General features: G+C 46.1%; 1 protein-coding gene across 1 annotated transcript in view; it reads left to right on the top strand.

The window, feature by feature from the left end:
* LOC130206762 (collagen alpha-1(XIII) chain-like) overlaps positions 1-23,014 on the top strand; it is a 57,875-nt gene that overhangs the window by 5,356 nt on the left and 29,505 nt on the right. Inside the window, exon 2 of the mRNA XM_056434860.1 lies at positions 6,972-7,041. Coding sequence (XP_056290835.1) covers positions 6,972-7,041 — 70 coding nt within the window. The remainder of the gene's footprint in view (positions 1-6,971; positions 7,042-23,014) is intronic.

The raw sequence follows: 23,014 nt of genomic DNA, 5'->3' as shown, positions 1-23,014 counted from the left end.
TGTCTCTTTTATGTGATATTTCTTTGTTTTTGGAGAAAAGATGATGGAATACAATATTCATATGAATATGTTGTTTAGGCATCAGGATTAACAACTTGTTTCTGTTAGGGAGTCTCTTCAAGTTGTTCTTGTTTCACCATCTTCAGTCATCTAACTTTGCAATTTACATCTTTTTAATTGTGTACAAGTGAGAAAGGGGCTTGAACTAACCACATGTGTGTGTGTGTTGGTATGTTTCTGTTATCTTCACTGTATCTCCAGGGAGGAAATCAATGTCATAACCATTTTAGTACAAATTCAGATTCTCCACTTCTGAAACAAAATAACATTAAATGTATCATAGAAATCTATTAGGGCCAGTATTTAACTGACATCTTACAAATAGGATCTCTTTTATGTTATATTTCTTTGTTTTAAAGAAAATATGATGTAATACAATATTCATATTAATACGAATATACCAAATTATTTGTTAATATTAATGCAGAATTTAAAGATAATCTTCAGAATAATCAGCCAATTAGCTGTTTGACTGATCAACGAATTAAAACACTATGTTATTAGGTGCGACCCTAATAGTATTTATCGCCTATATGTTTCAGAACGGATTATATAGCGGATTATATAGCGGATTATATAGCGGATTATTTAGCGGCATTGAAGCATAAAGAGACCGGCGTCCCTGAAGATTTAATAAAATAGTATCCTCTTGTTCATCATAAGTTTTAAAAAACGCATCGCGGTCAAAATAATGTCTCTGTATGAGCAAAACATATATTTAAGAAAAGCAAAGAGCTGAAGGTGTGACGGTTCACGGCCTCGCTCCACTGCCAGTTCTCTACAGGTATCCAAGTTAAGAACGTTTTGTGAGGTCCTTGAAGGCAACTAAAACTCTCCCCGACACAACAGCCATAACCTCAACAACACCCCTGACAACAGCCCCGCCCCCTCTGCCCCCCCCCTATCACCCCGAAACGTCGCCCCTTTAACATTTACAATGTACCTCAAAGTGCTCTCTGCAGACCTTGGTGTGGGGAGCGAGTGCAGAGGCATGATGGGATGTGGAGGCCACGTCGGGAGGTGTAGAAACGTGAAAGTATATCCCCCCCCCCACATTCCCCCCCCCCCGTTTTCCCCATTCTGCTCCCCCAAGGTCAGGTCTATGCATGCATCCACACAACACAAATACATGCAGATCAACGGTCACTTCCTCTCTGATGTGTGTGTGTGTGTGTGTGTGTGAGTATAAATGACCCGTGTGCTAATCCGACAACCGAACGCAAACAGCACACTCAACTAGAAGTGCATGAGCCTCTGCACTTCATCAGAGCACAGTTAGTGATCGCTACACACACACACACACACACACACACACACAATAGACATGTACACACTCCTCCGAGTGACTATTTTGGCCCTCCTTGAAGGACGCATTACGGTCGAGCTTGAGACTCGACAGACCCGCTGACGGTTGTAGATATTGTAAAGATATCCAGCAGAAGCAGGAGAGTGTTTTTATTAATGAAAACATCGGCGTGTCAGACGGGAGAGAGAGAACGCCGACGCGGTATTAAACGCTGTCGGCCCGTGTGACGGATGATACCCGTGAGCTAATCGTGGAGCTGCTAGACGCATCAGCTGCAGTCTGAGGGGAAGAGAGAGCCCACAGGGGCCCGTGTGCCGGGCGACACGTAGAGGGCGCTCTCATCCACGAGCTTCTTCACCTCGAGACGAGCTTCTTTTCTTTCTCTGGTCTTCTGGGAGTTCATCATCGCTGAATGATTAAACTCTAATGCACAGAAAGTGGGACGTGTTGTCACTCTGAAAGACTAGACTCCCAAGAAGATGTTCTGCTGTGTGTGTGTGTGGGTGGGTGGGTGGGTGGGTGTGTAGGTGTGTGTGTGTGTGTGTAGGTGTATGTGTGTGCGTGTATGTGTGTGTATGCGTTTGTGTGTGTCTGGTTGTGTGTGTGTGGGTGTATGTGTGTATGTGTGTGTGTGTGTGGTGTGTATGTGTGTGTGTGTGTGTGTGTGTGTGTGTGTGTGGGTGTAGGTGTGTGGGTGTGTGGGTGTATGTGTGTGTGTGTCTGGGTGTGTGTGTGTGGTGTGTATATGTGTATGTGTGTGTGGTAGGTGTAGGTGTGGGTGTGGGTATATGTATATATGTGTATGTGTGTAGATGTGTGTTTGTGTATGATGTGTGTGTGTAGATGTGTGTTTGTGTATGATGTGTATGTGTGTGTGTATGTGTGTGTCTGGGTGTGTGTGTGTGTGGGTGTATGTGGGTGTGTATGAGTGCGTGTTTGTGTGTGTGTGTATGTGTGTGTGTGTGTGGGTGTATGTGTCTATGTGTATATGTGTCTATGTGTATGTGTGGGTGTGTAGATGTGTGTTTGTGTATGATGTGTGTGTGTAGATGTGTGTTTGTGTATGATGTGTGTATGTATGTGTGTGTGTGTGTGTGGTAACCCGATGCCAGTGTGTTGTAATGTGGTTTGAACATTCTATTTTAAAGGATGACTCCCCCCCCCCCCCTTTACTCTCCAGTGTTCTGATGAGCAGACCTGGCGCTGCCGCTCACACACTTCCTGTTATGGTGTTCTGAGTCCCTCTCTCTCCTCTCTCCTTGTGTCTGAGCGGAGCTGCGTCCGAAAATATCATTCCTTGGACGACATAATCAGCGTGTGTGCTCTACTCCACACACCGGCCTGTGAATAAACAAGAGTGTCTATCTTTTCCGTAATGCGCGGACCGGTCTCACATAAACAACGCGGTCCGTGAGAATCTGAGTCTGACCTCATTTTGTAGAAGGAAGAAAAAAAGAAGCAAAGTGGAATCTTGAGCTTGTTGTTATTACCGTATTGCATTGTTGGATCACACACACACACACACACACACAACCAGGCCAGCTGCTCTTCATAGACATCACCACCATGGTCCGTAGGGTACCATGGTAAGACCCTGACAACCAACACAGAGCATCTCCAGTGGGATGTAGAGTTGAATTAGTTCATCAGAAGTGATGCCATTGGTTGAGTTGACGCTCAGTGGGCGGAGCCTCTTCCAACTCGTCAAATGCCGACACTCAGTGACCCAGATCAAAAAAGTGTTCAGCGAGACGGGACGGCGGTCACCTGTACTGTCCAGCAACTCACGACCATGTGACCAACGACTCAGTGACCAACGACTCAGTGACCAACGACTCAGTGACCAACGACTCAGTGACCAACGACTCAGTGACCAACGACTCATGTGACTAACGACTCATGTTACTAACGACTCAGTGACCAACGACTCAGTGACTAACGACTCAGTGACCAACGACTCAGTGACCAACGACTCAGTGACCAACGACTCAGTGACTAACGACTCAGTGACCAACGACTCAGTGACCAACGACTCAGTGACCAATGACTCAGTGACCAACGACTCAGTGACTAACGACTCAGTGACCAACGACTCAGTGACCAACGACTCAGTGACTAACGACTCAGTGACCAACGACTCAGTGACCAACGACTCAGTGACTAACGACTCAGTGACCAACGACTCAGTGACCAACGACTCAGTGACCAATGACTCAGTGACTAACGACTCATGTGACTAATGACTCATGTTACTAATGACTAAGTGACCAACGACTCAGTGACCAACGACTCAGTGACCAACGACTCATGTGACTAACGACTCATGTTACTAACGACTCAGTGACCAACGACTAAGTGACCAACGACTCAGTGACTAACGACTCATGTTACTAACGACTCAATTACGAACTACTGAGTGACTAACGACTCAGTGACTAACGACTCATGTTACTAACGACTCATGTTACTAACGACTCAAGGACGAACTACTGAGTGACCAACGACTCATGTGACTAACGACTCATGTTACTAACGACTCAAGGACGAACTACTGAGTGACCAACGACTCATGTGACAAACGACTCATGTGACCAATGACTCAAGGACGAACTACTGAGTGACTAACGACTCAAGTACAAACTACTCAGTGACTAACGACTCATGTGACTAACGACTCATGTGACCAACGACTCAAGGACGAACTACTGAGTGACTAACGACTCAAGTACAAACTACTCAGTGACTAACGACTCATGTGACCAACGACTCATGTGACTAATGACTCATGTTACTAACGACTAAGTGACCAACGACTCAGTGACCAACGACTCAGTGACCAACGACTCAGTGACCAACGACTCAGTGACCAACGACTCATGTGACTAACGACTCATGTTACTAACGACTCAGTGACCAACGACTAAGTGACCAACGACTCAGTGACTAACGACTCATGTTACTAACGACTCAATTACGAACTACTGAGTGACTAACGACTCAGTGACTAACGACTCATGTTACTAACGACTCATGTTACAAACGACTCAAGGACGAACTACTGAGTGACCAACGACTCATGTGACTAACGACTCATGTTACTAACGACTCAAGGACGAACTCCTGAGTGACCAACGACTCATGTGACAAACGACTCATGTGACCAACGACTCAAGGACGAACTACTGAGTGACTAATGACTCAAGTACAAACTACTCAGTGACTAACGACTCATGTGACTAACGACTCATGTGACCAACGACTCAAGGACGAACTACTGAGTGACTAACGACTCAAGTACAAACTACTCAGTGACTAACGACTCATGTGACCAACGACTCATGTGACCAACGACTCAAGGACTAACGACTGAAGAACTAATGATTCAAGGACAAACTACTGAGTGACACCTCAAGGACTAACGACTCAGTGACTAACGAGTCAGTGACTAACGACTCAAGGACTAACGACTCAGTGACTAACGACTCAGTGACTCCTTTCTCGGCCCATGATGCACCTGTCTACCAGGCGCCATGGCAATCCGGCCAGTAGTTTCCCCACCATCCTGCAGACAGAAGCACGAAAAGACAAAATGACGTTTTTTGTCCTGAGAGGTCAGGATTAAGACACGGTTCCAGATTCCTGCTGGCTCACTAAATGTCTCCTTGGCTCCTCAGGTGAGGAGACTATTGTTTCACATGGACAAATCATTTAGGTAGCACAGCCGCTGGACCGTAGGGGGGGGGTTCAAGGCTAATGACAGTCTCTATATGGCCATTGCGTGTATCTCTCTCTCTCTGCTTCTGTTGTGGGTGTTGATGTTTTTACGAAGCAGCTTTTGTTCTTACTGACCGCTCCAGTTGAACCGAGTCTTGTCCACTCTGCTCCGCCTCCATTATCTGGTTTGGGGAATGAGCCTCTCAGACACGTTGCTTCAGGGGAGTTCTGGTTGCCGAGCTCTCCGGATCAGTCCGACTAAAGACTTCTCCAGTTGTGAGTGGGCTCTGCCAGTATCAACCAAATGAACTCCTAAAGGGATTCATGAATAATATGAAGTGGGTTGAAGGGAAATGTGCGCCTGAGAGTTCAGTTTGGTTGTGCAAGAGACTTTGGAATGACAACAGCACTGAACTTCGGAATTCCTGGTTATTTTAAGGCGGTTATAGATTTTAAAGAGTGTGTGTTCATGTTTCATAGCTAACCTCATATTTAGGGAAAGAAGGCCTCACGTAAAGCCTGTAGGATGTACATTTATTTTAGTTGTCGAGTTCTTTTCTTTCATTACCTTATGGCCTCAAGGCCTCAATGTGCTTCAGACTAAATGTTTCATATGAAAGCCCCAGCGGGATTGGGTTCAGGCTCCATCCATGTGAACTTCTCTTCACCCGAACCCTAACACACATCGTCAGAAGATACTGATTGACATTTCAAATGCACCTATGATGATCCTCCATGGTTTGACTCATGACCATTGTGAGGCAGGAGCCACAGGTGGATATATAGCAATATACATCCACCATATATATCAAATATAGCATTTAAAACCGAAAAATTAAGGAAAACAATTTGGAAATTTTTTAAGAAATTTGTGGACCCATAAAAGTGAAAACTCAACATGAATTGAAAGTGAAAGAGACCATGTAGGAAACAAAGAGGATAACACACACACACACACACACACACACACACACACAAAAGCACTAGAGTATAATTAGTTAAAAAAAGCAAAAACACAAACAAACTGATATATCCCAAAGCAATAAACAAAATCTCAACATGTACATTCTGATGTCACATTTCCACGAACAAACGTTGTGGACGGTACCAACAGAACCACCGCCGCCTAAATATGTATACGTTACACAAATGAGTTTGATGTGTGACAAGATACGTCTCATCATGTCCTCTATGTTCTGTGAGCTGTGAGCATGAGGTCAAAGAGGTCAACCGACTCAGTGAGGGGGGAAAGAGCTCTTGAGGGTGAACTATAGAAAGACCCCCCGGTGTTTGCAGGAGGGGTACCGACATTCAGCGGTGGTGTGTGTGTGTGTGTGTGGGGGGCAGCTATCCCACGTACCCAGAATACTGCAGCAGGTCTCAGAATAACAGGGCCTCCGTGACATCCCCTGGAGCACCTGCTGCGGGCTCTGAACAGGACACCCGGCAGAGGGGACAGAGGACGGAGAACGCACACGGATGCTTTTCTATTCTCTTCGGGGGTCACGTCACACATCACAACCTTTCGTTATGTAATGAGGTCCGCTGTCGCACTGTGATTTCCTCCTCTCTGACCACTCTTTAACCCTTCATGTCATCATTGAGGAACTACGGGAGACATTTGGGGTTAGGTGTCTCGCTCAAGGACACATCGACGTGGACTAGTGGAGCCATCAAAACCTCGACTCGTGGTCCACTCGGTCTCTCGTTCTGGAGCTTTCTCCCATAATATGGAGCTTTTCATCTCATTCAGATTCAGAGTCAATGTCGAGACTGTTGGACGTTGTTGTTTATGAGTATTAAAGGTTTAAAATGTTATGACACCAGGCATTTCACGCTAGGAGTAATTATCCGTGCGCTCTAACATGCTCCCTCTGTTCCCGCTCTGCAGAAGCTTGCAGCGAGACTACCGAAGACGCGGGAGTCGAGGGAGGCTCCATACAGCTGCCTGTGTCCCCCAGGTAAGACCCCCCCCCCCCACACACACACACATGCACAAACACACCATTTTATCAACTGAGGACGCTTCACCGTGTGAGAGCTGGACATCGAGCGTGGACCGGCCTGCGACCACGAGCCACGAGCTACGAACGCACCTCTTTTTTTGTATTATTTGCCCTTGTCAGACATAATTACGAATTCCAGGAGATTTTTGAAACTAAACTATTTTTGTAAAAGTTTTTTTGAAAGCAGCAGCGCTGCCGAGAGCGGCAGAGTGAGGTCACCTGTTGCTCTGCTGCAGGCTGCAGCTGGGAGTCATTAAGTCATCAGATTGACAGGGGGTGCCTCTGTGTGTGTGTGTGTGTTCACATTATGTGTGATGGATGAGAGATACTCGCATGTTTGGAAGTGTTCTTGGGTTCATTTATTTATTCATTCATTCGTTCGTTCTCAGGAACAACGCACATCGATCAACCGCCCTGTAAAGGTGCTAGCGTTAGCCAAAAGGTGCTAGCGTTAGCCAGAAGGTGCTAGCGTTAGCCAAAAGCCTAAAGTTCAACTGTGGTCCTGTGGTTTCCAGATGTTAAATTAGTCAGTCGAACAACGATAAAAAACACGCAACGTGTCACATCAGAGCTATAATAAGCAAAACCCGATCAGCTGAACGGGATGAAAAGCTCAGAGGGGCGATGCCGGGTTCAACCCCCCGTGGCCGACCGGCTCGCTTCACGCCAGGCATGCCGACATCATGCTGCCGAATGCTCGGAGCATCTGACTCTTTTCATTTGAGCCTGTGGTTTAAAAGAAAATCCTTTGTCAGGTGATCTTTGATTTATTAAATCGGCATGATTCAATCGTTGTCATATAAGTTTGGCCGAACATAGCTTGGATGATGAGGAGCGGGGGGGGGGGGGGGGGTGCTAGGCTTATGAGGTACACGATTTGAGTTGTACCAGGATGGGAGTTACTTGTCTGGAAAGTCCACCAATGCAGTATACGGTTATGTAATATACAAGATCATCGTAGCATGGATATACATCCAAACAGCATCAGGGGATATTAAAAACACATCTAAGATTGTTTATGTTTTTTGTTTTTTTCAGCAGCTTGCTTAAAACTTTATTTTTGTTTTATGCATTCATTATTTTCATCAATGTCACATAAAGAAAATATTAGAAATATCTCTGAGAACAACTTCACCAAACAACTTCAATAAACAATAACAAATGTAATATAGTCGAAGGAAACTCCTTTTCTTTCTCCAATGAAAGGTCTGTTTAGAGGACAGTGAAGCGGGGTACCGTTAGCAACATCTTTTTAGCAATGTTTCATTAGCAACGTCACGTTAGCAACGTCCAGTTAGCAACGTCACGTGAGCAACGTCATGTTAGCAATGTACCATTTGCATAATCCCATTAGCAATGTTACGTTAGCAATGTTACGTTAGCATAATCCCGTTAGCAATGTTCTGTTAGCATAATCCCGTTAGCAATGTTCCGTTAGCAACACCTGGAAGATGTAGTCGTTAAATACTGTTGTTTGGCTTAAAACATGGACAAACTCCAACTGTGTGTGTTTGTGTGTGTGTGTGTGTTTGGTGTGTGACAGCCTTGTGAGAACAGGGGGCGGAGCCAGCCACCACACATTAGTGCTAATTGGTCTGTTAGTGTTGTAACTCGGCGGTAAGTGTCTGTGAGTGTCTTTGCTCGCGGCTCCGGGGCCGGTCTTGCGGTCGCTGCAGGTGCGGAAGTCTTTCAACTCCGAGGGGCCAGATGGCCGAGTGCGTTTTACGGCTCCTTGTGACTTTCTGTGTCCCACAACAGGCTGAAGGTCAGAGTGTGAGTAATAACCGGCCGCCTAAAAGCACCATTGTCTTCCTTTCCTCCGTGGTGGATGTTGTGGTCATGAAACCAGAGTCAGGTGCCCATATCAACCTGATCCTTCCAATGCACACGGAGGTCCACCGTACGATACCTTCTGTCCACCGACCTGCAGATGCTGCCTCACTCCGGCCCGTGTGCTGCAGTGAATTGTGTGATGTATTCTGTTTATAAAAGGCCATGGAGCACCAAGCTTATGATTATTTCCAGTTCTGGCTGACCGAGATGGGGCCAAACTCCGATGATCTAGATGCGGCTCTTTGCCTGGTTTCATGCGACTCTTACGTTCATAGTGAAGTTTGTGTTTTTTTTAATGTGCGTGTTCGCTTCGCTTGAGTTCAATACGGTATTTTCGTCAAACCCGCATGTGCGTAAAATGAAAATACCGCAAAGTTTCCCAGTAGGGCAGGGGTCTCAAACTCGCGGCCCCCGGGCCAATTGCGGCTCAACGCAGAAATACCACATCCGAATGTCGAGCGGTCGTTCTACGGAGGGTTTCGCGGGCGTGGATGAAAGTGTCCGAAAATCCAACGCTGCACTTACGAACGCCGCATTTTGGGCAGCTGGATTTCCCGCACTGCGGCTAAAGATCAAAGAACACCCCGAGGTCAGAAAAGCTTGAGGTCAGAGCATTAGAGAAATTGAAGAAAAATATCCTGCGCTTTTATTTTGAAGGTTTCACATTAAATGGATTTATGTTAAAATACTAGAGTACAATATTATGTACAATATTTTCTACACTCAGATAAACCATAATCCAATGCAAAGAGAGTTATTTAACAATATATTTGATTAGTTTATAAAGTGTCTTAGTTAAAACCCTTTGAGGCCGGCCGTGATGCTGATGCCGGTCCGGTTTCAACCACCTCAAACCGGTTTTCACTTTGAGATGACACGTCCTGACCAATCAAACAGGAGCTACATCAGCAGCCCCCCTCACGGCGTCGCAACGCTAAATCCAGCTTGTATAGCTTTAGTAAAAATCAATATGACAAAGTGATTCATATAATATCCCGTGTGTTAGTAAATGAAGCCACTATAGTGCCCAAAAGACTGCGAGCTGACGCCGACCACCTGCAGGAGAGCGTTCGCTACGGGAGGTCACGAGGAGGCGAGGAGGCGAGGAGGCCTTCCGAGGCAACGAGGAGACGTTTTGCAGGAGAAGCTGACGAGTGAGCTGTAAAACAGAGTGGAGGCAGGGGAGGTCATTTACAGATTCTTTAGGGGGCAATTCTTTCCCCCACTGACTGAAATCCAGGAGCATTTAAGAATAAATTGGGGCACTTTTTGAAACCTGTGAAATAACATTTAACCTTCGTTCAGAAATAATGATTATAATTATTTAGGCTTACAGGATATGAGTAATTGTCATATAAATGGCAATAATAAGACTATTAGGCAAGAAAAAGACTATTAGGCAATAATAAGACTATTAGGCAATAGTCTACAGATTTAATGTGTTTTCTTCGGGTTTTTTAAACAGAAAACAACCAGAAAACATAAATCAGACAATCATATTCAATGTTATTCTTATTTCTTTGTGGTTATTTATTGTTATTATATATTTTTAAACAACTATTAACTTATAACTTATTCCTTTGTTTTTTTAAATAATTAAAAATAATATTTATTGTTTTGTGAGTGTACCGATACAAATAGGATACACACAACAAAGAACAAAAACCAAACGCTATTTAATTAGCGAAATAATGGGGACATTCCCCCCCCCCCCCCTCTCTCTCCTAGTGACATCAGGGGTAACATTATATTTCTTAGGGTCAGTTTTGACCTTTGCCCTCGTGTATTTCCGACACTGTGACGAGGTTTAAAAAATTACATAACAGCGTAAGGACCGACTACACGAACAATCAGACGAGGACAGAAAAACATGGACATGAATCCGCCTCCTCTATATTGAACTATAACAATTGGATTTAAATCATTCTTACCTCCATTTCATTTTCAGTTCATCCAGGCGATATTCATATCGGCTCATAAAGTTTCCAGTCATCTGTCATATACAAACTGGAACAGTTTTTGACATATTGGGAAAAATTTGTTACAAGCGTAACACCTCATAGCCCTGATTTTATTTTGATAAATGAATGAATGTACAATAGAGAATAGCTCACATTGTTTTCGTTTTGGTTTCATTCTGTCTTTTTGTTGTTGTTTATCCTATGGTTTTACACTTCTTGATATATGAATATGTATTTCACTAAAATGAGCATCATCTAAAAATCGTCACACGCAATGTCAAATGTCTGAAAGACAAACTGTACATGACTAATGGAGGAAGCGCTGTGCCAACGGCTGCTTGTTTCAGTAGTGGCGTTTTGCTTTTATTTTATTGTCTTTTTTTTGCACTTTTCCTCTCTTTTTCTTCTTCTTTTCTTTCACGTTTGTCTTAGTTACGGTCGGACACTGGACCATAACTACTTTTCTCGATACTTCTACTGTGGCTTTTGTTCACTTTGTCGTGAGTATCGGTGAGCCTCAGCATAACAATGACTGGGACCGTCGTCTACTCGCGCGCTCAGCTGATCGCGCTGTGCAGGCCGAAGCTTCTGCCTGGAGACAGACCTGTGATCCCGCTGGAGCTACGGAGGAGGCTCGCGGCTGCAGAGCGGGTGTCAGCGGAGGGCTAAAACGAGGAGATACAAACCCTCGGTACCGTCGATCATAACGGGAACGTGAGGTCTTTGGCGAATAAGCGGATGAGCTCGGCGCTGGTAATGACCGAGAGGGTCTTCCGTGAGTGCAGTCTCCTGTGCTTCACTGAGACGTGTCTGCACGCGGACTATCCGGATCACAGCGCCTTTGCCCGGCTTCAGGACTGTTCGGGCTGACAGAGCGCCACACAGAGCGGTAAGAAGAGGGGGGGCGGGATCGCTGTTTATGTGAATGAACGGTGGTGCCACCCGGACCATGTGTGCGTGAAGGAGCGCTTCTGTAGCCGAACATTGAACTGTTGGCCGTGGGGATGCGCCCGTACTATTTGCCGAGAGAGTTCACGTCCGCCATTTGGTTGTCGTGTGCGTGCCGCCATCAGCTGGCGCTGAGGAAGCTGTGGACACCATCCACTCCACTGTGTCTGCTCTGCTGAATCATCAGCCTGGAGCATTCATGGCTATCACTGGTGACTTTAACCACACCACACTGGATAAAGCTCTGCCAACCTTCCATCAATACATAGACTGCCCAACTAGGAACAATAAAACTCTGGACTTGCTGTATGCTAATACTAAGGACGATACAGCGCCACTGCCCTTCCCCTCGGCAGGTCTGATCATGACCTGGTCCGGCTGACACCCAGGTATGTTCCTCTGGTGAAGAGCCTCGCGGTGACCACCAGGACTGTCAGGACGTGGTCTATGGAGGCTAACGACGCTCTACAGGACTGCTTGAGTCAACGGACTGGGATGTGCTGTGTGGACCCATGCAGGAGGACATCAACAGTATGACCGACTGCATCACGGAATACATCAAGTTCTGTGAACACACCACCATCCCATCACGGACTGTGCGCTGCTTCCCCAACAACAAGCCCTGGATCACCAGGGACCTGAAGGCGCTTCTTAACATGAAGAAAGCTGCTTTCGGGTCTGGAGACAGGGATGAGCTGAGAAAGCCCAGCGCAACCTGAAGGTGAAGCTCAGGGAGGCAAGGACTCCTACAGGAGGAAGCTGGAGGCCAAACTCCAGCTGAACAACACAAGGGAGGTGTGGTCTGGCATGAAGCAGATAACTGGCTTCAAGGTGGGAGGAGACAGCCAGGGGCTCCTGGAGAGGGCCAACGAGCTGAACTGTTTTTTCAATAGGTTCAGTTCACAGCCCTCCCCTCCTCCACACATCACACCTCCCAAACACCTCCTCCCCCTCTGTCCCCCCTGCTGAGCTGCACATCCACCGAGCCCTCAATAACAATGGGCTCCTCCACCCTCCCTCTCTCTGTGACGACTGACCAGGTGAGAAGACAGCTGGAGAAACTACACCAGCGCAGAGCTGAAGGTCCTGATGGCATCAGCCCCAGGGTCCTAAAGACCTGCGCCACCCAGCTGTCTGGTGTCCTGCAGCGCCTCTTCAACCTCAGCCTGAGGCTGGGGAAAGTCACGGTGCTGTGGAAGACGTCGTGCCTGGTCCCTGTCCCAAAGAAGTCAGCACCATCTGGCCTCAACGACTACCGACCGGTCGCCCTCACCTCCCATGTGATGAAGGTGCTGGAGAGGCTGGTCTTGGCCCACCTCCGGCCGAGGTGAAATCATCGTTGGACCCTCTGCAATTTGCTTACCAGCCTCATGTGGGAGTGGACGCGCCATCATCTACCTGCTGCTTGAGCTCAGTCGCACCTGGATGGAACCGATGTCTCTGTGAGAGTCACTTTCTTTGACTTCTCCAGTGCATTTAACACCATCCAGCCACTGCTGCTGAGTGAGAAGCTGCAGGTGGCGTGTGGACGCGTCCACCATCTCCTGGATCACTGACTACCTCACAGGCAGACCACAGTTTGTCAGAATGGGCCGTGTGCTGTCTGGAACGGTGGTCAGTGATGTTGAGCCCCACAGGAACTGTTCTGTCTCCTTCCTCTTCACCCTGTACACCAGTGACTTCCAGTACAACACGGAGTCATGCCATCTGCAGAAGTACTCTGATGATTCTGCAGTGGTCGGGTGTATTAGGGATGGACGGGAGGAGGAGTACAGGGCAGTGGTGAGTGACTTGTAAAGTGGGCGATGAGAACCACCTGCGGCTGAACGTGGCCAAGACCAGAGAGATGGTGGTGGACTTCAGGAGGAAGGCGACAGCTCCTACACCTCTGAGTGTCCTGGGAGTGGACGTGGACATGGTGGAGGAGTACAAGTACCTGGGCGTCTCCATCGACAGCCGACTGAACTGGAAGGCCAACATCAACGCTGTGTACAAGAAGGGGATGAGTCGTCTCTTTTTCCTGAGAAAGCTTCGATCCTTCAACGTGTGCAGCAAGATGCTGGAGTTGTTCTACCAGTCGGTTGTGGCCAGTGTGCTGCACTTTGCCATTGTCTGCTGGGGGAGCATCGGAGCCGGTGACACCAGCCGTCTTAACAAACTGGTTAGGAAGGCTGGCTCCATCATCGGCTGCCAGCTGGAGCACCTGGAACAGGTGGTGGAGAGGAGGTTTGAAGAAACTGGTGTCCATATTGGACAACCCGGACCACCCTCTCCACCACCTCCTACAGGGACAGAGGAGTACTTTCTCTAGACGTCTCCTCACGCTCCGCTGCCACAAGGAGAGATACAGGAGAACATTCCTGCCCGGAGGGCTCACAACAGTTCACCTCTTGCCAGATCACTACTTTCTTATATTTTTTGTTTTGTTTTTTATTCTTGTGTGCTGCTACTGACTCGACAAATTTCCCCTTGGGGATTAATAAAGTATATATCTATCTATCTATCTATCTATCTAATCATCACTTTTAATGAAAAAATAATAATAATTTTCGAGTCGTGCCAAAAGCTGAGATAGAAGACATCCGTCTGTTCTCGTGACGGTGGAGCGCCGCAATCTCCAGTACCGCAGAGTCTGTCGTCTTTTATTTCTCGAATGTTTATCGTGGCCCCACGAAACCGAGCACAGGGTGTCCGCGGGTCCTTAAAAAGTCTTAAATTGCTTTTCCTAAAAATAAGGCCTTAAAAAGTCTTAAATTGTCTTAAATTCAGATTGGATTGGTCTTAAATTTTTGGGTGTCATGTCCAGGGTTTTCCTGGGTCAAATGGGTCTTGGTGCTCCCAAAAAATATGTTGGCGCGCTGCGCGCGCACCGTCTATTTGTGCAGGTCGGGCTGTTGAGTGAGTGATCAGCAGCTGTCCGCTCGGTCCATTCGCGTACCTCACAGTTGCGTATTGATCAGACAAGAAGACACGCTTATCAACTCCAGTGTTTCCCCTATAACAGGGTGAAATCCCCCCCCGTCAAACAATTCTCGGCTCGCGCGACAGAGCGATGTGCGCGCCGGCATCGAAGCTCTGCCGTGATGCGCGCACACGGGTGAGCACCGCGTATATGGTCCTATCAATCCCCTACAACGTGAAGTATCGGCTACTTTAGAAAACATGGCAGGATACAAGTTCAACAACGGCTTGAAAATGTTTCTGGTCACGGTGGTGAAATGCTTCTGAAGCTGCGTTATGTGTCGCGCTTTTCTTTCTCCAATGAAAGGTCTGTTTAGAGGACAGTGAAGCGGGGTACCGTTAGCAACATCTTTTTAGCAATGTTTCATTAGCAACGTCACGTTAGCAACGTCCAGTTAGCAACGTCATGATAGCAATGTACCATTTGCATAATCCCGTTAGCAATGTTCCGTTAGCAATGTTACGTTAGCATAGTCCCGTTAGCAATGTTCCGTTAGCATAATCCCGTTAGCAATGTTCCGTTAGCAACACCTGGAAGATGTAGTCGTTAAATACTGTTGTTTGGCTTAAAACATGGACAAACTCCAACTGTGTGTGTGTTTGTGTGTGTGTGTGTGATTGGTGTGTGACAGCCTTGTGAGAACAGGGGGCGGAGCCAGCCACCACACATTAGTGCTAATTGGTCTGTTAGTGTTGTAACTCGGCGGTAAGTGTCTGTGAGTGTCTTTGCTCGTGGCTCCGGGGCCGGTCCTGCGGTCGCTGCAGGTGCGGAAGTCTTTCAACTCCGAGGGGCCAGATGGCCGAGTGCGTTTTACGGCTCCTTGTGACTTTCTGTGTCCCACAACAGGCTGAAGGTCAGAGTGTGGTTCTCGGCGTGTGAGTAATAACCGGCCGCCTAAAAGCACCATTGTCTTCCTTTCCTCCGTGGTGGATGTTGTGATCATGTGCGTAAGATGAAAATACCGCAAAGTTTCCCAGTAGGGTAGGGGTCTCAAACTCGCGGCCCCCGGGCCAATTGCGGCTCAACGCAGAAATACCACATCCGAATGTCGAGCGGTCGTTCTACGGAGGGTTTCGCGGGCGTGGATGAAAGTGTCCGAAAATCCAGCGCTGCACTTACGAACGCCGCATTTTGGGCAGCTGGATTTCCCGCACTGCGGCTAAAGATCAAAGAACAGCCCGAGGTCAGAAAAGCTTGAGGTGAGAGCATTACAAAAATTGAAGAAAAATATCCTGCGCTTTTATTTTGAAGGTTTCACATTAAATGGATTCATGTTAAAATATTAGAGTACAATATTATGTACAATATTTTCTACACTCAGATAAACCATAATCCAATGCAAAGAGAGTTATTTAACAATATATTTGAGTAGTTTATAAAGTGTCTTAGTTAAAACCCTTTGAGGCCGGCCGTGATGCTGATGCCGGTCCGGTTTCAACCACCTCAAACCGGTTTTCACTTTGAGATGACACGTCCTGACCAATCAAACAGGAGCTACATCAGCAGCCCCCCTCACGGCGTCGCGGCGCTGAATCCAGCTTGTATAGCTTTAGTAAAAATCAATATGACAAAGTGATTCATATAATATCCCGTGTGTTAGTAAATGAAGCCACTATAGTGCCCAAAAGACTGCGAGCTGACGCCGACCACCTGCAGGAGAGCGTTCGCTACGGGAGGTCACGAGGAGGCGAGGAGGCGAGGAGGCCTTACGAGGCAACGAGGAGACGCTTTGCAGGAGAAGCTGACGAGTGAGCTGTAAAACAGAGTGGAGGCAGGGGAGGACATTTACAGATTCTTTAGGGGGCAATTCTTTCCCCCACTGACTGAAATCCAGGAGCATTTAAGAATAAATTGGGGCACTTTTTGAAACCTGTGAAATAACATTTAACCTTCGTTCAGAAATAATAAATATAATTATTTAGGCTTACAGGATATGAGTAATTGTCATATAAATGGCAATAATAAGACTATTAGGCAAGAAAAAGACTATTAGGCAATAATAAGACTATTAGGCAATAGCCTACTGATTTAAAGTGTTTTCTTGATTTTTTTAAAATACAGAAATCATAGATCAGACAATCATATTCAATGTTATTCTTATTTCTTTGTGGTTATTTATTGTTATTATATTTTTTAAACAACTATTAACAATTATAACTTATTCCTTTGTTTTTTTAAATAATTAAAAATAATATTTATTGTTTTGTGAGTGTACCAATACAAATAGGGTACACACAACAAAGAACAAAAACCAAAAGCTATTTAATTATCGAAATAATGGGGACATTCCCCCCCCCCCTCTCTCTCCTAGTGACATCAGGGGCAAAATTAGATTTCTTAGGGTCAGTTTTGACCTTTGCCCTCGTGTATTTCCGACACTGTGACGAGGTTACAAAAATTACATAACAGCGTAAGGACCGACTACACGAACAATCAGACGAGGACAGAAAAACACGGACATGAATCCTCCTCCTCTATATTGAACTATAACAATTGGATTTAAATCATTCTTACCTCCATTTCATTTTCAGTTCATCCAGGCGATATTCATATCGGCTCATAAAGTTTCCAGTCATCTGTCATATACAAACTGGAACAGTTTTTGACATATTGGGAAACATTTGTTACAAGCGTAACACCTCATAGCCCTGATTTTATTTTGATAAATGAATAAATGTACAATAGAGAATAGCTCACATTGTTTTCTTTTTGGTTTCATTCTGTCTTTTTGTTGTTGTTTATCCTATGGTTTTACACTTCTTGATATATGAATATGTATTTCACTAAAATGAGCATCATCTAAAAATCGGCACACGCAATGTCAAATGTCTGAAAGACAAACTGTACATGACTAATCATCACTTTTAATGAAAAAATAATAATAATTTTCGAGTCGTGCCAAAAGCTGAGATAGAAGACATCCGTCTGTTCTCGTGACGGTGGAGTGCCGCAGGCCTCCGAGGTACCGCAGAGTCTGTCGTCTTTTATTTCTCGAATGTTTATCGTGGCCCCACGAAACCGAGCAATAAGGCCCCGAAATGTGTGCAACATACGTGTCGCCTTAAGTGGATGGAGATGAATCCCCAGACACATTGCTCAGGGCTGAGTGGGCCTCGTGTCAACAGTCTGGGCATGTTGTGTATGTGCAATCGCCACATGGCCTATTAGGGTCGGGCCGGGATGAAGTTTTAATAGAGCGGCGGCTGTGAGCCGGCATCAGACGGACGACTGGAGCTCTCTGACGCTCGCATGTGACACATTCCACTCCGTACATCACACATGCAGCCCTCTCTCTCTCTCTCTCTCTCTCTCTCTCTCTCTCTCTCTCTGCTGGAGGAGATGTCGGTGGTCAGTTTTACTCTCAGAACTGCATCACCTCTCCTCCACAGCTCATGTACTTGTTAACGCATGACGGCCATCACACATGTTCTCCGGAGGTTTTTTTATTCATACGACGTGAGACCCCAGAGGTTTATTGGGATGTTTGGGAGATGTTTGAAAAGAGTTCAAATAGAGCCGGTTCACAATAACCTGCATTTAGTTCTCCATACGGCGCCAAGTAGCTGCAGACAATTGGTCTGAAGGAAGACGTCACATATCTAATATATCCTATTTTTAATGGGTCTGGTTACTTTCCAAAAAATCTTTCATTATACGGCAATCATAAAAAGTGTTTATCTGAAGTATTTAAGGACATATTTCCCCATATTTTGTAGGAAATTATATATTTCTCTCTGGGAAATGTATCGTGAATTCTTAGAAAGTAATGGACATGAACAGGGCATTTCGACGCTGTACCTTTAAGCTCACTGACTCCTTAAGTTATTGTCCTCTGCAACTTTGACAAAGGTAACCTCAGCCATGAAGTCCTAAAATTAAAGATATTAAATGCCCAATCAGAATGTAGAATACTTTGGGTCAGCAGTGCCCTAAAAGCAGACATCAGCCTAAAGTCCTTTATACACAGTTTCCAGCTCTAAAGCTTTGGTAGATCGGCCATTGTCGTGATTCAGGACAAAGGACACGGTGTGTGTACGTTATACAGTGATTTATGGGTGTGAACACACACATCCTCGTCCTGTCGTAAACAATGTTTGCATCTGTTTGTTTAGAGAGAGACAAAATGACAAATTCCCCCGACTGTTAACTCCGAGCAAAACAAGTACAATGCCATCATTTTGTAAACAAGCCTGATGAGCACGAGGATGAGAAATGACTCATGGTTGTCAAGGAGAGGCTGAGGGGGGAAAGTATGGTGGACCACCGACACCCCTCCTCCCTCTGCTGTCCATCACAGCAGAGAAACCCTGACGCACAGGATGGAGTTGCTTTGTGGCACAGCGTCGTGATGCCGATGGACCTGGAGCTCTGGGGGAGGGGCTACAGCCCTCCATGAAGGATCTGGAGAGGGTCCACGAAGAGCCACGCCGAAGCCCGGACATATGTGGGGCTCTGAGGGCAGTTTGGGTTTCATGATTTCATCTATTTTGTGGCAGCATTCATTGATTTATTCATATTTTATAATAACACCGGACCCATTGATGATTTTATGAATCTTGGGATGTGGAATTCAGAATATAGGAAGAAACCGGGGCAGTGGAACCAGTGAGCGGGTGGGTTGAACGCCCCGAAAAGTCTTCCACGTCTTCAGGAGGAAGTTCACCTGGCTGGGATCCCAGGAGAACAGAATCCGAATCCTGAGGCCCCCCCCCCCCCTCCCCTCTCTCCCTGCCAGTCTGGCATTGTTCGCATAATTCAGGCTTCAGACCTGTCACTCATCCACCAAAACACATTCACTAGAACATCCAGTGCTGGTGTTGTGTTCACCGCGACTGGAGTCGGGAGGCGACCACGGAGGAGGTTCTGAGGACTCGTATGCCCGTCTCTCAGGTTGAGGCGCATGTTTTCACAGCGCTAGTCGCAAAACGTTACAGGTTGTAGTCGAGATCAGAGTGTCAGTCCCCCCGTTGGAAGACGGGGGTCCAAACAAGGGGACTTGGAGGCCCAAAGGTCTCTATGCATCAACCGGTTTGACTGGGTCAACAATTCCAATAAATCTTGTTGCTAGGTGAAGCATTACGTCGGATAACAGCACGGTAAGCCACAAGCTCGCCTTCGCTCAAAGTCGCCGAGCAGAAGTTACATCACTGTGAGATCAGCGGGTGTGGACGGACGTTGGGTATAAACGGACGGTACCGACAGTATTTTACCCCCTCGAGCTTCATCGGAACAATTCTAACGCGATCTTCTCACCAGCAGAAGTGGCTTCACGAGAATTCCAGAGGAGCTTAGCTGTGCCCGTCTCCGTGAGATGTAAATAGCCCACTTGTTAGGACCGTGCCATGCGGCAACAATGAGACTCTTTTATTGCCCCAAAACACAGACCCTGACTGCATGGTGCAACGAGAGGGCATCTGGATCTCAGGGCAATAGAATCCTCCACTGAAAGAAATGCAGCCTGGCGTCTTTATATATCGCAATTATAGTGTTGTTTTTTATAACCGCACGTACAATATGCCAGTCGCACCGCAAACACTTCATCTCATTTAAGAGGGCGACGATGACAGCGACCCTGGGGTGATTAACGCAACAACATTTCCCACGAGTCTATCCCGTGGCAATTCAATTCGGTTTATTTTAGATCGCCCCAAAATCACAAATTACACTTTTTTTCTCAGAGGGCTTTACAATCCGTACACATGCGACATCCCTGACCTTTGACCTCACATTGGATCAGGAAAAGCTGATCAAGAGATGTCATGTGTACAGAATGAACAGCATTAAATGAACATGACATAAATGTATGAATAATTAGTTGTAGGCATGGACGACACAATAGGCACTACCTATTAATGCATGGTAGGGCCGTTGCTGGTTAAAAAAAAAACCAAAAGCACATGAACACAGCATTTTTATTTGCTGTGTTCAGGGGAATTACTGTTTAAAAAAAATTTCTGGATAGTGGACGGCATGGATCTTAACCCTTGTGTTGCCTTTGGGTCATTTTGACCCGATTCAATATTTAACCCTCCTGTCGCCTTCGGGTCAATTTGACCCGATTCAATGTTTAATGTCGGTGTTCTTTCGGGAGTCAACAAACAAACATAAAGTACCTCACACTTAAACTTGGAAAACAATATTAATTCTAATAATTTTCTGGAGATTTTAATAGCTGGGGTCATATTGACCTCAAGGGTAAAATATGTTAGTAAATATAAAGGTAACAGGAGGGTGAAACATTGAATCGGGTCAAATTGACCCGAAGGCAACACAAGGGTTAAGCCTCCAAACCAGCATCACGCCAGTGGGTCAAAACCAATAGAACTTTATGTACAAGTCCAAATATCAAAGGCCATTGAATCTGAGCTCGTTAATATTAGATTGCAGCTGAATCATTGGTATAATCGTGTCTAAATATTCTCTTTGCTGAAGATACTGTTGCAGCTAAAAAAGAAACAACATGATGCCCTTGTAAACAAGAGACTTCCTCTCATGTGGGCAGCTGGCGGGGGGGGGGGGCAGTTATTTAAGGAGTCCCCCAAGTTCACCTTGACATCTGTGCTGACAGGAAGAGAGCATGGCAGATCCCCTTTCTTGGTTCCCGTTGCAGCTGCCAGTGTGTGGCCATACTTGGAGGAATGTGGAAGAGGCAAGAGGAGACGGGACACTCGACGGTCCAGCAGACAAACGAGGAGGAAGAAGGAACAAGTGAAAGAAGAAGGGAACAGAGACTGTGACCTTTATCGCCCCCTATCTGTGATTTGTGGAATTTACGACATTGACGTCTTTCTGGCATTGCAGCACACGACTGCCTGTATTCAGAAAAACTACAGCCGACGATGACCTCAACAGAAACATGTGTTGGTGATCAAACACTGTATGAATAATAATTAGCTTTATGTTTTTACGTCGCAACATAGCACTTCACTAAACCGAACATGATCAACTCAAATCGATTTTAAATAATTATTACGAACACTGAGTTTGTTTCTTGTTTGTTGTAATGCAACAATATTATCTCTGTCTATCAGATACTAGACGAGGTTCAGCTTTTGGACCTAATATTAGGGATGGGTATCTTTTTTTTCTTCTTCCGATACCGGTGCTAAAACGGTACTTTTTAAACGATACCGGTGCCTAAACGGTGCCTGAACCGATACTTAAAAAAAAAAAAGCACAAAACGACAATTGACAATGATGACATTAAAAACCTCTTTGGCCATATTCCCTGTTATAGCCGGTCACATGGCCACACTGACAAAAAACGGATATCAGAAAGTCTCGTAGCTAGCGCGAGCTACGAGCGAGTTTAAATATGGTTACAATGGCTAATTCATTATTTGTTGGCCTACTTTTATGAATGCAAGACTTGGAGTCAACGTTACGGTAGTTATCTGAGTAAAGGCTGCTCTTGTCATCATCATCTACGATCAAATGCTGTTTCTGTGTACAGCCTTTCTCTGTATCGCTGCGTGAGGATGCTTTAGAACAGGAACCGACTAACGATGTCATCATCGAGGCTATCGGTCTACATTCTGACAAAAAAAGTCGTAAAGTGCGGTCCAACCTCTGAACTTCAGGCGAGGACGTTGGTGACGGTGGGAGCACCAGCCGGGAGACTTTCGCTCGGTCTCTCGCGGACAGTCGGGCGCTGAAGTGGATGAAGTGAGGGGAACTCCATGCGAGCCAACTGATACTGAGTCCCGAAGACTTTATTAAGTGATATAACAGTTTGCGGCACATTTCTGCGTGTCCATGTGTACGTACCAGACGGATCGTAGACGCCACCGTGTTGGAGAGCAATGTCTCAGAACGCTGAACGTCCTAACAGACGCCGCCTCGTCCCTGGTCGTGATGATTTATCGTGGCCCTCGTGGTCCCAGATCCACAACGACGACGAGTGCTGCGGGGTTAGGAGCCCTCGGGACATGAGGCTACCCAGTTGGTTCATTCATATGCTTTATTCATTTAGTAAACTGGTATCATAACCGCCGGTCTCGATTGGTATTGCTCTCCTTTTTGGGACCTGGAGCCATAGGGGGAGGGTCTACAGCCCTCTATGAAGGGTCTGTAGAAGGTCTACGAAGCCTGGACATATGTGGGGCTCTGAGGGTAGTTTGGGTTTCATGATTACCTTTGAATTCTGCGGAAGGTAATGTTTTGATCGCTGTGTATTTATTTATTCATTTGTATGTGTTTTTGTGTGTTATTCGCATAACTCAAA

Source organism: Pseudoliparis swirei, chromosome 17, assembly GCF_029220125.1.
Source record: "Pseudoliparis swirei isolate HS2019 ecotype Mariana Trench chromosome 17, NWPU_hadal_v1, whole genome shotgun sequence".
NCBI lineage: Eukaryota > Metazoa > Chordata > Actinopteri > Perciformes > Liparidae > Pseudoliparis > Pseudoliparis swirei.
Note: the sequence above shows the minus strand (reverse complement) of the source record. Positions and strands in the feature narration are given on the sequence as shown.